Here is a 16,172-nt window from a genome sequence, read left to right as displayed (position 1 = left end):
TGCCGCACGCGGGGGGGGGCGCTGCCAGCGGGCTCCCGAACCGAGCCGGGCGAGCGCGCCTCCCGGGCTGGGCAACCCCCGACTGCGGGCGGGGCCCTTGCCAAAAGCGGCTGGTGAGAAGGGAGCGGGGCGGGGGCTTGCACGGAGCGGGGCTTTCCCAGATGTGTGCGCCCGCCCCCCCCCCTGCCGGGGGCGGGTTAGTAGGGCCCGGTGTATGTGTGTGGAGAGAGGTTCCCCTTTGCCCTGGGGCAGCGGCGGCCGCTCGGGCTCGGGCTCCAGCGCACCCCGGGCCATGCCCTGCTGCAGCCGCGGCAGCACGAGCAGCTCGCTGGCCGCCCGCTGCCCCGAGGGGACCCCCCGTAGCGGGCTTTGCCCGGCGCGAGGATGAGGAGAAGCCGCGTGCAGCGGATGGTCCTGGCCACTTGTCTGGGCTCTTTCCTCCTGGTGATTTTCTACTTCCAAAGCAGCCTGAACCCAGGTGAGTGACGCGGGCACAGACCCCAGCCTGCCCGATCTCTGCCCCTTCTGCGGCAGTCCCGTCCCCCCCGTCCCCTCGCCCTCGCCCGGGGAATGATCGGACCTGTGCCCTGCAAAGGTGCGTGCGCGCTGCTGAATTTGCCCAAGTTTCAGCTGCTCTGTTGCAAAGAGCCATCTGCGTATTAGAGAGAGCAAAATGCCCGGCTCGGGGCCATAGGCAGTTTTGGGGGATCCGACTCTCGCTGAAATCAATGGAAAGACTCCCCCGACTTCAAGGAGAGCCGGACCCTAAATCCGGAGTAAACTGCCTCGAAATCAGCGAAACTACTCGCTGGCTCTGACATCGGAATTGAGCCCTTTGTTTCAGACGTTCAGCGGGTGCAGTTAGGTTTATGCACTTCGTTGTGTGCTGAGGGCCAGATGTATAGAGACCGTGTGTGCGGTTAGCAAATGCCAGCTTACCAGAAAGTCCTGCTTATGTTGAAGCAGTGAAAACTCCCTGGGGAATAGACTTGGCGTTTTCGTATTTTTCAGGTGAAATCATTTACCTTCACTTTGTATGTTGTTTGTAAGGGGAAGTAAAATGCAGTGAGTGTTGTTATATAAGAATTTCACATAGTCAAATGTCCATTTTAAAAAAACAACAACTTTTTTTGCATCTGTCCCCAGATGGTTGCCTGTAGTAGAGTAGATTTGATCAAGTCAAGGAACACACCAATCTAAAATCTGCACTCGGTATTTGAATTAAAATGTCTTTAATGCTGTGATACAGACTAACAAAGGTGAAAGAATGGAACAGGTCTCAGACAGATGTCATATGTCACATCTAGACCCATTGAAGTGCATCAAAAAATCCAGTTAAATTGTTGTCCCACTATGGAAAGGAATATCTTTAATGTCTGCTGTCAGTAATACATTGTGCTTGGGGAGAAGATTCTATACTAGCAGAACTAGAAAATAAACAGTGTTGTACTAAAAGGGTGAGAAGTTTCACTGCCTGCTTTCTGCTCTTTTCTTGAAAAAGGAATTGCTTCCTATTTCCAAAGAGATATTATTAGGTAATTCCCATAGTTTAACAATGCACGGATGTCTTCTGATAGCAGCGGAGATTAATCAGTGGTGCTTTTAAAGTTATATCCTCAAATTCAAAATACTTGTTGGAAAGAAGTTAGTAGAGTTTTACCACTCTGGACTAAATGAGATGTAATCTCCATTTTATAGTAGTTAATCCATCACATTAATACTCTTTTCTTTAAAATAAAAATACAGAACTTGTTAGCCAAATAATGTCTGATTTGAAAATGTATTAGGTTTGTGTGTGTGTTTGTTATGCTTACTTTTAGAAGTTCACTAAATGAGCTGTGCAGTCCTAGAAAACTGCATTCAGTTTTCTATTAATAGTGTATATTTTAAAACTAATATCTGTGGTATGTTTTTGATATTTGGAACATTCAGTAGAAAAATGCTGCAATGGATCCGTTAAGTATCTATGCGTCCAACAGAGAGAGGGCCAAATTTTATATTAACTTCACTGGAATTGCACTGGTGTAATTGAGAGGAGAATCTGGTCTGTTATATGATTTTACTGTAGTTTTAAAATAGGAGGATGCCTTCATGGGCCCTGATCCTGAAGACACTTATGCACATGCTTAACTTTAATCCTATGAGTAGTCCCAGTCTTGATCTGAACGGGATTGCTCACAGGGTTAAAGTTAAACATGAGCAAAAGCGTTTGCTGGTTCAGGCAATCAAACTCAGTGACAGTCACTACAACTGCATTGGAATGAGATTATTAAATTGCATATCAGGAACCCATGCCGGTGAAGTGCTGAGTGCCTCCTGCTGAGTTTGTTGGAAATTAAGTCCCCTCAATGCAAGGAACATGCCCTTAATTCAGAAAAAGTATCATTTTTGAGAGGTCTCCTAGATGAGCATATTTCATATAAAATGAGGTTTCTTTGCAGGTAAAGATTTAGGGGCAAATCCTCAGCTGGTATAAATGATCATGGCTCCTGACTATTGAATGAATCACAGGGACACACGCGTCATCTGAAATCATGAGAGTTAAGGGTAGTTTCCAGCATTACAGCTGCCCCTCCGTGTCTTTCCTCAGTTGTGGTTTTGCAGCTCCCTTTCCCTATGTAGATTGAGTGCTGTCAAATGGAGAAAGCAAACAAGCTGAAAAATACTGTTTTCTCTTAGTTGAGATAAAATTGAGTTTTATCACCTAGATTTTAGGTGTTATTTGTAGCAATAGTAGGTAAACAATTTCAGACAGAAGTGTGATTGTCTTTTTTTTTTTTTTTTTTTTAGTGGCTCTTTAAGTTGTGTGTTTCTAGTATTACAAAAAAGCATTGCAGAGCAAGTAGTCCCACAAGTCCCCTTAGAGCAATCAACTGCTTTTTCCATTGTTGCTAAACTAGGTTCTTCAGATTGTATTTCACATGAAACCTAAAGTGTGTAAATTGTAACTGATCGATCAGTGCTAAAGGCACATATAGATTCTGCCATCATTTGAGCCGGAATCAAGGCTTAAAATTGTGAGAGGCTGAGGGAGACAAATGATTATCTTATCGGATGTCGAAAAGCCCTTAAAGGGCTTGATCTGCATGGAAGAGAAATAACTAAATCCAGTAAAATTCCCACCTTTAAATATGCCTCTGTGTGGAGCAGTTTGCACTGAAATAACAAGTCATATAGAAATAGGGCACTCTTATTTCAAAGCCAGAGTGTGATGCACAGACTTATACTAAAATATAGTAGAACCTCAGAGTTACCAACACCTCGGGAATAGAGGTTGTTCATAACTCTGAAATGTTCGTAACTCTGAACAAAACATTATGGTTCTTTCAAAAGTTTTACAACTGAACATTGAATTACCACAGCTTTGAAACTTTACTATGCAGAAGAAAAATGTTGCTTTCCCTTTATTTTTTTCATAGTTTACGTTTAACACAGTACTGTACTGTATTTGCTTTTTTGTCTCTCCTGCTGCATTACCATTGATTTGGTTATTTCATTTCCAGTTTCCATGTAGACAAGGCCTCTAACCACAGTCCATCCCCCTTGCTAGTGCAGGACACAGGGATCAAACTTGTTTCTGTCGAAGTCAAAGGCAAAATCCCCGTTGTCCTCAGTGGAAGCAGAATCAGGCTTGTATGGCCGAATCCTACTTGCAGTTACATCATTGTAAAGCCAGCGTAACTCACTGACTTTGGCGGAGCCACTCCAGATTTACATGTGTCTGACTGAGGGCAGGATCTAGACCTTAGTCTTTGTCATGGAGAGAGGATGCATCCGATATTAAACTTGGTAACACATTTGATTTTAGCCAGAATTACAAAACTGCAGATGTAACTCTTTGTAAAAACTCTTTAAATAAACGATTATCGTGGGAATCTAACACACTCTCTGAGCTAGACTCTGATCTCAGTTACGTTGGTGTCTGTCCAGTGAGGTCTTGGATTGACCCTGGTATAACCAACATCAGAATCTGATCCTCTATTTTTCTCCTCCAGCTTTTGCTGAGCTTGTGCCTCATTGGCTGTGTCTCCATGAGCTTTGTCCACCCAACATTCCCCATCAGAGCTAACCCTGCTGCAGCTTCCCCTGTGGTAGCAACAGTGGGAGTGCTAGTGTGGAGTAGGCTCCAGTGGGTGCTTGGGTTTTTACCATTGTGCCATTTAACCCCACTCAGAACAAGTCTAGAGGACACAGTGCTGAAACGCTGGTGGCTGCAGGCACCTTGTGTACACTGAACCTCCAGCCATGGCTACCACCAGTGGGAAATTTGGGGATGTGGGAGGAGGGGAATACTAGACTATACCGGGCCATTGAATGTGGTACAGAGAGCTGGGACTGCTTGAACAGAGGAAGAAACGGGGAGTGAATGACGCACTGTGGTGGCCTCTGTCTCTGTGAGGACTTAAACTTCAGCAAAACCAGGGGAGGAGTGAGGCCAGCTGATCGAACAGTCCTGCAGGGGAATCTGTGAATTTGAGGATATAACTTTAAAATTTGCATTAACCTTCACCGTGCTGGCATTTTCCACACTGCCAGGCTGAGGAATGTTTTAGGTTTTGTGTGACATCTGCAGTCTCCAAAGTGGTTAAACAAGTGGCCGCTCCATCCCACATGAATTTGAATATTTCCTATGTAAAAGAGACAAGTCTCTGAAGAAAGCTTTGTAAGGGACATATGACTCTGCGGGGCCTGATTCTCTTTTAACTGTTGTAAATCAGGAATAGCTCCATTGAAGCCAAGGGGGTTACACTGGTATAAGTGAGTGGAGAAACCAACAGGCCCCTTGTGCATAAGGCATTTCAATTTCTGCCTTTGGTGTCTGTCGAGTGGTGAAGGCCCACTGGGCTATGGAGTCGTAGTGAAATGCATATGTAGTTACTACCAACCCCCTCTGGCTGCAAAACAGTCAGGATTTTCCTCTGTGCATTTGACTCTTGCACGCTTGTTTACTTGACTCCAGTGGCGGTTCAGGGTGTTTGGTGCCTTGCGGGATTGGGGTTTGCTTCAGCTAATGTATTCAAAGTGCTGTATTCATACAGTCATAGCATTTAATGCCAGAAGGGAGTGTTAGCATCTATTCCGAGCTCCTGTATATCACAGGCCACTAAACTTCATCCACTTTCCCTTGTATTGAGACCAATACCTTTGTCTGATTAAACCGCTCTTCTAGAAAGGCATCCAGTCTTGATCTGAAGACATCCAGAGGTAGAGAATCAACCACTTCCCTTGGGAGTTTGTTCCCGTGGTTAATCTCCCTTGCTGTTGCAAAATTGGGGCCTTATTTCTAATTTGAATTTGCCATTGGTTCTTATGTCTTTCTGCCCTAGATTAAACAGCCCTTCAGTACCCAAAACTGCAGAGGATCCTGCATTTTCTAGCGTTCTTTTCAGTCCAGCTGTTGGTGTGAGTCGTTGAACCCCCAAAGATGCCTTTGAGTGCCAACACCAAGGCCTTATACCACCCTTGATCCATGCACACAGGGCCTGCTGACCTTACTAGGACTTGCTGCCCGTGCACAACAGCATATAGCTCATGACTTTTTTGGCACCCAGCAAGCTCAAGGAAAGCTATTTCTTTCCACTAGAATAGCAACTCAGTTCTATGTCTGGTGTCCTAGGTACTGCATCTCCTATAAAGCCTTGAATTGCATTCACAATTACATCCCCTAATGACCTGAATGTTAATGAAAGGAATGGCAGAAGGGGCCCTGATGTCGCACACACTCTGACACTGTATAGGCCATGAACGTTTGCAGCTGGTTGTGAAATAAATGCCTAAGAAAAGAAAGGGAAAGTGCAACTTGCAGGGTAGCTGACATTCCTTTAAAACTTCTGTTCTGAAACGTGCCCATGAAAAAGGGCCCTGTCTTGCTCCCCGCATGCACCTGGCTCCAGCTGTTGACATTGCAGCCATTAAAACTTTTTACTCATGTTAGACCTGCAGAAGCAGCCCGGGTGTGTCAGAGTTGATCACAATCCCCACTCCAGCTCAGTGGCAGGGAGATGCAACCACTTTTCCCTTCCTATATTACCAACTGTAAGAGGCATCCTAGCTTGATGGGAAGCAGATTTTGTGGGAAAAGAGGCTGGAGAGGAATTCCATTCTGGAAAATATTGAACTCCTACAGAACAGCCATTCATTTGAGTGATTCATCAAGACACAGGAGCTATAAGATGAGCCTATTTCCTGCTTGTACCTGTTGTGCTTTTCGTCACAGAAGAACTCAGTTTTTGTTTTCTGCTTTCGAGGCATGGGAGCTGTGTGACTTTAGAACTAATTCCCAGTGCTGTTCACCCCAGCTGTGACTCCTTGTGCATGTGGCGTTTATGCTGTGTGAGATATCAGCCCAAGCCACCAAATTTGGATCTCGATGTGGAGGATCCCAAAATTCAGGAGAGTTTGGATCCGGGCCCACCTCTACCTTGTACATAGTTAATAAACCCACGATCTCCTTTGAGCAAAGTGGCTCTAAAGGACAGTACGCTCGCTAGGTCACTCAAGCCAAGATTTTCAAAGGTGACTATGATGTTGGGGAGAGAGCTCTATATTTGGGGCAGCAAAGTAGGAGAGTCCTATTTTGGATGGTGTGGTCGTGTGTGTGATGATGCAGCTCCGATAGCTGGGACATGTGCCCAGATCACAACGATTGAAGTAGTCTTTGGGCTAAATGATACGAGTTGTTGTGAGGAGAGCCGTGCCACGCAATCGATATACCCTCTGGGCACCAGTCATCATTTGGCCACTCTATGGAGCCAGTATGGAAAATTTATCAACGTGTGTCTTTAATCTGATGACTTTCCCCAAGGCTATGCTGATGAGCGAGGTACATGAAACAAACAGGAAGGCAGAACCCTCCCTGGCATACCACTTCTAGCCTTCACTTCTAACACAAGTGAAACGTTGCCGGAGGCCAGACTAAGTGACCACAAATGGTCCCTGCTCACCTTTAAATCTATGGAGTTTCACATAGTTGGGAAGTCTTGAGTCTTGAGAAAATGGCTGTCCTACCAGCCACACAGCGGGAAGCTCAACCAGAGAAAAGGAACCCTCTTGGGGGACAGATCTGGGCACCGATTCTGTAATTCCTGCTTATGTCTTGGTAGCAGGATGGGTTCAATGCCACCCATGAAGTCAATGGGAGTTTGTAGCATGCAAGGTAGGCGATAGGCCCTAAGAGCAGAGCTGCTTGGAAAATGGAGTTCTTTTAGTGGAAACTTTTCAACTTCAGCATTTTTCGATTAAAAAAACAATTTTTTTCAAAAGAAGGGGGGGGGAAATCATTCTTGTGACATAAGAAAGAAAACCCCGAAACTGAAGAGTTTTTGATTTTCGGTTTTTCGATGAAAAGTCAACATTTTCCGCAGCAGGCAGAGACTCTAGTGAAAAGTTTCATTTAGTAAAACAACCAATTTTCTGTCAAAAACCAGGTGTGATGGAAAATTTTCAAGCCACCCTCCCTGCAGAGAAGGCTGAGCTTCATGGTTCTCCCCCCCCCCCCCATCACTTTCATTTGACAAAGACCAGACTCTGAAATACACCCCAAGCAGGGGCAGCGCTGAACGCAGCTTTTGGAAGAGTTTCTGAATAATCCAGTGAGGACAACAGGCTGGGCCAGTTCAGGCAGAACCATGCGCTAGTCCAGAACACAGTCCTGCCAGCCAGTCTGAAGCTGGCAACTAAATACTCTCTTGATGGACAAATAATCTGAGTCTCATTTGTAAAACCAAATTACTAAAACCACTTTTCCATCAGCTGCTGCTTGGAGAATTCCCCTGAAGGAAGTCCCAGAACCTGTTACCGGAGCTGGAATTTATCATGTGATGAATTGTCTTACCTGGTTGCTATTTGCCATGAATATTTTAAGCATTACAACTCTGTTTTAATCCCACTGCAAGCACAACGCTCCCCAGAACTTGTTATCAAGCTTTTTATAATGGTGGCTTTTATTTGCTTGACTCTGTTTTAGACCCATCTGGACAGATGCCCATATTCCTCTCATTAAAATGCGCTTACGGACCATCAGCCAATCCGATAGTAGGTCTCACTGAACATCTGCAGTTAGAGATCGGCCCAAATCACAAGGTCAGCTGTGAACCACCACCAAACGGGTCCTTGTGTACGCTGAAGCTTTTGGACCGTCAGAGCTACGCTATTTAAATGTGCTGCAGCAGTATAGGACCGGGTTTGCACTGACATACTTACCCAAATGCAGGGGTAAGTCACTGCTGCAGTGTCTATATTTGGGATTTGCACCAGTGTAACTAGATCAATGTAGTTACATCAGTGCAAATTTCTATTCTATATAGGTTCTTATACTGTGCTTGTCACTGTCGTATCTGAGGTTATGTCTACACTGCAATAAAAGACCCACGACAGAGAGTCTGGGGCAACTGTCGCAGGCTCACGGGGCTTGTGCTACAGGGCAAAAAATAGCAGTGTAGCTGTTCAGGCTTGGGCTGGAGCCTGGGCTCTGTAACCTGGTGAGGGGGGAGGTTCTTGGAGCCCCGGTTCCAGCCTGAGCAGTTACCCAGGCTCTCAGCCTTGCTGCTGTGGGTTTTTTATTGCAGTTTAGGCATATTCTGAGTGCCTTCCGGTACTGCATTGAGCAACAGGGCTACACATCTGTCATGTGTTATTTGTTCCTTAGTCTAGACAACACCAGAACTGAAATTCAGATCTACACCGACAGCCTGATTCGCCCATGCTTTGCACCCTGTGTAAGCATATTCACTGGTGGAAAGTGGGTGAGAAATTCTTACAAATCAGAATGGCAGGGTTAGCCTCTCATTTTGCCCAGGTGTAGGTGACTGCATACCAAGCAAGACAGGAAAAACCAGGCCCTTGAACTTTAGGTCTGGGGTCCAACTCTTGTTCCATTCATTGCATGCAAAAGCTGCCACATGCTGTGAACTACAGTAGCTGTTCTTAAGTTGTCCCCTGACAGCCATCAGCATGTGCATTTTAAACACACACCAAGGCAGGGCTGACATTCTTCTTGCTGTTGGAATTTTTAAAAAATTAAAATAAAATATTAGACCAGATTTTCAGATAATATAGGTGAACAGTTATTGGTGTGATTTGTGCATGCAATTGCCATGGTTTGCACATAGAAAGGGCCGATGCACAAAATTGGTTTGGATGGTGTGCACAATAATAGTCATGGCACACCAATGGGAGAGATTTTGTGTGTACCCAACCCTGGATGAATGTGTGAATTGAGATTTGCAGCTCCAGCCTGCACACGTGTATCAACAGTTGTGTGTGCAAGTTGGGCGCACACACACTTGGAGATGTGAAAAAATTGTCTCTTTAAAATGCAGTTTAGTGCCAGATTCATTTTATTACTTCTGCTGCTCCTTCCTGTGTTTGCAAAGTGACATGCACACTCTATGATGTGGTCCCTCTCCTAAGGATCTTACAGTCTACTCTGGATGGGTACAATACATACATTTAACCCAGGAGGCATGAGAACTGGCACAGACAAGGCTGTAGGAGATCGGCAGTGCAAAGGTTGGCAACACAGAGCACAGGTAATGTGCTTTTGTGCGTGGGAAGGGAGAGTCTATAACTTCTTATTTGATATATTGCAGCTTAATCATACATTTATATGGTGCCTGAAGGGTCCCTTAACCAGTCTCTCTCATGTGCAGTTCACCCTGGAGAGGTGAACCTTGGTTTCAGTTTGCTGTACCATGGCACAGAACCAGAAACTAGCCAGTAATAATAATTTAACTTCTTTTGGACAGGGCCTTTTGATGGAGGATCTCAAAGCACTGTGCCAATGTTCATTGTTACAACGACCCTGCAGATAGGGAAGTATTATCCCCACAAGGCATGGAGGGATTTGCCCAATTTATTTCCCACTGACTTCTTCCTTAGGAGTTGAGGGCATTCAACACTTTGCAGAATCAAGGCGAATTCCACTTGCATTGAAATCATTGCCATTGACTTCAGTGGGTAGAGGAGAGGGCTCGGAGTCAGCTGGAAATAAAACCCAGGGTTCTTGACTCCCAAGCCTCTGATCTAGCCACTAGCACACACTCCCATCCTGGAAAGGGAGTCTGACTGTGGGCATCATAATCTGTTATCTTTAGAGAGTATATTGCTATGAAACAGGTCCAGATACCTGTCTGGATCAGAGGCTTTGGTTTTATCCCATGTTTAGTTAGGATAACTTGATACTGATGTATTTTCCCCTCCATTCTGCAATGTTCCCCCCCTTTCCAAGTCCCCGTGTATAAGTACAGCTAACCCTTTGATGGTAAATATCCCCGCTGCCTCTTGGGAAAGCTGCAGGGCTTTAAACTGTTTACTTCTCACACCTCCATTCTTTATATTGGCTGGTTTGTGCATGCCCTGTCGGCTCTGCTTGTGGAACACTCTGTGTAGAACTCTCGCTAAGCTGGAGATGATCCCACGGCGAGCCCGTTGTGGATTCTTGTTTATTCACCTCCTTCTAAATACCTGCTTTCACTGAAGTCCTTGGGGGGACAGCACGGAGCTGCCTAAAATGGACCACACTTTCTTGACATTTGCTTCTTGCCTGCCCAGTTTTCTCTGTCCCACTTGAAAGAGCAAATACCCATCAAATCTATTTTGAATGGGGAGAATAGCCTACGTTGTGCTCTAGGGGAAAAAGGCCAGTGGTGGGAATCAAGACCTCTAGCATTGTCTCCTTTATGGCCTGCCTGGACTCTCTGTCTTCTGTCTAATATCACTTTCCTGGTAGTGATCCTGTAGCCTCCAATGAAATCCCTTCCATTCAGGCAAGTCTCGGGCGTAAAGCCTGAGGTTAGGCAGATATGCAAGAGAGCTGAGAGCCTGTCTGTTGGGAACAGGGTGACTAGATGAGAGGAAAATATCGGGACACAGGGGGGGGGGGGGGCCGGCGGGCGGAGAAAAAAAAAAAAGACGAGTGTTACCAGCGGAGCAGCAACAACAACAAAAAAACAGTGCTGCCGGCGGAGCGAAATATCGGGACAAATTGCGTCCCAACCAAAGATCGGTCGGGACGGGGGACAAACACCTAAATATTGGGATGGTCCTGATTTTATCGGGATGTCCGGTCTCCCTAGTTGGGAGCTAATGAAAGTCCTGGGTGGCCATTGGTCAGCTGAGCTCATCTCCTTCTCTGTGATTTATTGGAAATCTGCCAGGCTGTGGAATAATGTTGATGCATTGCTCTAAAAAAAAATATTAACAACCTAGGGAACAAAGCTAATGCAACCTTAATATGATTTTGGGAAGGCAGATGAATGCAATGAGGAGGTTGTCTAGCACGTCTGAGAAGAGTCAGGGCCACATCTAAAGGTGTTTAGTGAAATAAGGACTCTGAAGAAACCCCTGACTCAAAACTTCAGTTCATTTTGTGTCATAAACTACATGTGCTGAATCTCTCATTCCTTGGAGACCACCATTAAGAGTTGGTATGAATATGATCATAACTTAATGAGTGAAGTGGCCCCTTTTGCAAGCATTGAGATATTTACAGACTTTACATAAGCAGCTCAACTCGTATCATCTACCCCTGGAATGCAGCCGCTTCTGGGCAAGGGTGCAGCAGCCATTAGAACAGTAGAGGAAGTGCTGAAGAATACTGCATGCAGGCAGTGGGAGTTCTGACTGACAGTATGTGATTATCCAAAGTGGAGTTTAGTCAAGACACTGAGGTTGACACCTCTACCCCAGAGTGACCACAAACGAGAGGGGCGTCTGTTTTACACTCCTCTGCAGGCTGGAAGCTCCAGAAGCACAGCGCCATCTAGCAATGTGCTAGAGCACTGTCGCTCTGTTGAATCACCAGCAACTTGCCTTTTCCTTGGAGGGCTCCAGTCTACATACTTCAACAGCCATCTCTCCTTAGCTAGTGCAGACTGACAGAACCACAGCCTGAGGTACAGGGTATGTCTTTGTACTTGCTGACCAGTAGGTTGAGCAGAGTGAACCCTCAGTTTTCTGTCACCGTTTCTTTCTTAGCGTTGCAAATACTGTAGTTTTGTTTTCACTCCACCAGTGCTCTTGCCACAGGTTCTGTTGGCCGTGGCTTTTAGACCTGTGCTTTGGTGTAGGGTTTGGGGGAGATTAAAGCTTTTCTGTGCTCACCCTGCCCTGGCAATCATTTACAACTCAGGCATTTTAAGGCTTGCTGGCCAACTGACTCTTGGAATAAGTCTAAGATCTGCTGAATTCTGAACTTGGATCTATGTGCTTAAGAACTGCCTTGCTTTCCCTCCGTTGAATAGAATGCCAGCCCTGCTCAAGTTATGCAGCTCTGTTGCCCTCTAGTTACTGGGGTTTCACTGAGGATAGAAAACCCCTAATGGTTACTTTAGGGAACAGAGATTCACTCTTAGCTCAAAGGATGAAGGCCTGTATATGTGGAGCCAAAAGAACTGATGTCGGAGACTGGTTGGTGTCTCCTGTTTGTGGCCCACAGGCTTGTTACAGGAGGCCCTAGAGTGTACATGAAACCTTTGGGATTTTTGTTTATGTAGGAAAACCACTGACAGCCTAAGCCATAAAGGCAGTTCCTGAAGTGTGACATTGACTGCCCGTCATTGGCCTGGAAGCCACTTGTATTTCCTATAGCAGGGATCGGCAACCTTTGGCACGTGACCTGCCAGGGTAAGCACCCTGGTGGGCCAGGCCAGTTTGTTTACCTGCCGCGTGCGCAGGTTCGGTCGATCGTGGCTCCCACTGGCCGCGGTTTGCCGCTCCAGGCCAATGGGGGCTGCGGGAAGCGGCGTGGGCCAAGGGCCAAAGGTTGCCGATCCCTGTCCTATAGCTCTCCAGTGCTTTGGCATTTTATATGGTTATATGGTTAATTTGTCTTGAACAAGAAGAAAGCTTTTACCACTGCATTTACTGCTGACCTGGGATATGCTACTGCTGCCACCTTATCTGTGCAAAAAAGCACAACCACAACACCCACGTCTTGACATAGCTACATTGGTTCCCCGGCTCAGGTCAAATCTGAGATAAAGTGCCTTCTTCCTGCTTGGTTTTTAAAACAGTTCTAGTTTCCAGCTGTCTGCTCCCTTGTGTGTCTCTCTCCGCTCCCCTACTCCTCCTACCCTTCCCCTAATACCAGCCTGTTCACACAATGTCGCCCCTCAATGCAAGAACCTTGCTGTCTTCGGCTCTGATGATCTGGAATAGCCTGTCTTTCTTACTAGCTGATCCATCTCTCTTGTATCTCTTTGACTCATCAATTTGACAGATCTCCACTGAAGACGTAGCTCTCCGCCTTTTGATCACTCCCCCTGTGCTATTATTTTTTAGTTTCATTGCACCTGTTTAATTTAGCTTCGTGCAAGACCTTTTGGCATGTCCTGGAGATGCTTTTCTGTACCTAGCACAGCTGTGCTGTAGCGCACAGTGAGCTTGGAGATCACTCGCTATGTTAGCTGTTTTGTGCTTTGCATAGCTGCTTCCTCAAGCTACCTTTTGAAACCACCGAAAACCATGCTGCCAACGACAGGTTCCGGTGTTGTGCTCACATGCATAAATTATGATAAGCTGAGAGATACTGGAGACTGCATCCATCACAGACCTCTTTGAGATTCAGAGGGGTAGCCGTGTTAGTCTGTATCCACAAAAACAACAAGGAGTCCGGTGCCACCTTAAAGACTAACAGATTTATTTGGGCATAAGCTTTTGTGGGTAAAAAACCCACTTCTTCAGATGCATGGGGTGAAAATTACAGATACAGGCATAAATCTACTGACACATGAAGAGAAGGGAGTTACCTGATTGAATTGGCCTTGTCAACATTGGTTCTCCACTTGTAAGGTAACTCCCTTCTCTTCATGTGTCAGTATATTTATGCCTGTATCTGTAATTTTCACTCCATGCATCTGAAGAAGTTTTGTTGTTTTTTTTTTAACCCACGAAAGCTTATGCCCAAATAAATCTGTAAATAAAGAAGGCTGCATCAAAGATGATACTAGACTCCATCTCCATCATCAATTTTTTTTACTCCCAACTGGGATGTCCCCAGGGTGCTGAATTTTGACAAGCTGCTCTGGTTAAAAAGGGGCAACATTAGTTACTCTATGTTCTGACTGTGCTTGGAAATGCAAATTGTGTTCAACGTTTTGGGGCTGATATGACATATTAAAATGCTTGGTACGCTCCTACTGATGGGACCTGATATTCACAGGCTCCTTACAATCTGTGTATTCTTAGCCAGGATCTGTTAGTCCTGTATCTATCCCAGTCATACATACGTTCCACACTAAGGTGCTTTCACACATCCCTTGTTCTTTTATGCTGGAATTCTTTTCCCTGGACAGTCCAGGATAGATGGTTTGGTAGAGTTAAAAATCTAAAGATCCTTCTCCTCCTCTTCTGAAGGTCTGAATCTCCATTGTCCTGTCCCTTGTGTTGTCACCTGCTCCAGGGCAAGGTGAGTGCAAAGCGCGTGTGAAATGTTACCGGTTTGATTTGGTAGCATTTTACAGGCTCTTTGCACTAGTGTAAATAACCGCAGAAGTAACTGCAAAGTGACCGAGATTCAGGCGCTGGCTGTTGGCCGTACAGTCTTTGCGGCTTTCCTCACTTTGTGAATGGCGCCACCTGACTAATTTTCCTGCATCTTCTGGATGCTTCCTGGGCTCTTTCCTAATTCTGCTCTTGCAGAGGGACTTGGGCTGAAAGGGATTGCTGCGTTCCCTTGTCTCCGTGCCTGTCCCTTGCAGGCAGCTCCACGTGAGTTGTCTCTCTCCAGACGCTCTGCAAACTGCATGGATTTGCAGCCCCACCACAAGTATGAAACATGATCCAGCTCTGGTCTCTGACCAGATGTTACTTAGCTTCCCTGTTTGATGAATTATTGACCCTGCAGGAAGCAGGGTGACACTGACATTAGGATCAGAGATGATATTTATTTGGAACTGTTCACGGTGGGTGTTTCTGTGTCTAGGTCCTGTGTCAAGGTGGACTTCCTGCGAGGCAGGGATTCAGGAAATTAGCTTGAACTAATTAGTGCTCGGCAGATTTTCAATAACACCCCTCTCCCCCATGCTCATTGTCCTTTCCTCTAAATCAGCAGCTGAAGTGCATGAAATTGTGAACACCTCTCCATGGGTAGCAGTGACACCTGCATAGTATGCCCCTGATGCAGATGAGAAAACAGAGGCACAAAAAGATTAAGGACCCAGTCTTGCACCTACCTGCTCCCAAGCATACTACTTGCTAGGTAGAGTCCTATAGAAGCTAATGGGTCTATTTATGGTAGTAAGCAACTATGCATGGTAGTAGCATCTTTGAAGATTAGGGCCTGATGTATTTTGCCTAGGATCACTCCTGGCTCTGGGAGGTACTGAACATACTTATCTTATCTCCCTTGGACTTCAGGGAGGTTGAAGGTGTGACAATTTGGGGGATCCGACTGTACTATTTAGGGACTCTGGTTGATATTATGAAAATTGTTACCTCATGGAATGCATCTAGGTGGATGTGGTCTCCGCCATTTGCTGTCAAGGCTGTAAGTAGTTTCCCCTCCCGACCAAATACAATGGAGAGTTGCCATCTCTGGTCCAGAGCACAGTCGTTAAACAATTGGTATGCTAAGGAGGTTGGCTAGAGCTGGAAGAAGCTCCGTCCTCCCGCTTGTCTGCGGGATGCTGATGAAGTCAAGAGTAGAAAAACAGCAGCAGCAGAACAAAGGAACCCGGTTCTGGCAGGGGGACATTTAAACTGAGAGTCTCATGGAGACAGGACAGGAAGCTTGGGGCAGGAGAAGGGAAGAAATGGGCATGCTTTTGCAGCAGGGGATCCTATTTAAATGCGGGCCAGTCAGAGAAAACTAGCAGAGCTGGAAAGACTCCACGATTTGGAAGAGAAGTCATGAGCTGTAGAGGAAGGATCCTAGATGCCCCAGAGGCTTCTGCCCAATCCCAAAGAACTCTCCGGAATGGTGAGGAACCTGAGACAGGGAAATGTGTATAGGTGTGTGTATTGTTTTGTATAGTTCGGTGTATTTCTCAGGCTACTGAGTAAAAAAGAAAGGTGTTTAGAATCCTGTGCAAAGTCTGTCAGTGAGTCTGTTGGCTTTCACTATCACATACCCTCGAAGAGGTGAACTGTAAACCAGAAGGTGCATACCTTCAGTCAGATTCTGGGGAACCTGCAAGAACTGCTGGGAGGCTTGTGGGGAGACGGCACTAGTT

General features: G+C 45.9%; 1 protein-coding gene across 1 annotated transcript in view; it reads left to right on the top strand.

Moving 5' to 3' along the window:
* The first annotated feature begins 257 nt into the window (after nucleotides 1-257).
* CHST13 (carbohydrate sulfotransferase 13) overlaps nucleotides 258-16,172 on the top strand; it is a 64,878-nt gene continuing 48,963 nt past the window's right edge. Inside the window, exon 1 of the mRNA XM_024220619.3 lies at nucleotides 258-478. Coding sequence (XP_024076387.1) covers nucleotides 385-478 — 94 coding nt within the window. The 5' untranslated portion in view covers nucleotides 258-384. The remainder of the gene's footprint in view (nucleotides 479-16,172) is intronic.

This window comes from Terrapene carolina, unplaced genomic scaffold, assembly GCF_002925995.2.
Source record: "Terrapene carolina triunguis isolate 2854851 unplaced genomic scaffold, T_m_triunguis-2.0 Scaffold89, whole genome shotgun sequence".
Lineage (NCBI taxonomy): Eukaryota > Metazoa > Chordata > Testudines > Emydidae > Terrapene > Terrapene triunguis.
Note: the sequence above shows the minus strand (reverse complement) of the source record. Positions and strands in the feature narration are given on the sequence as shown.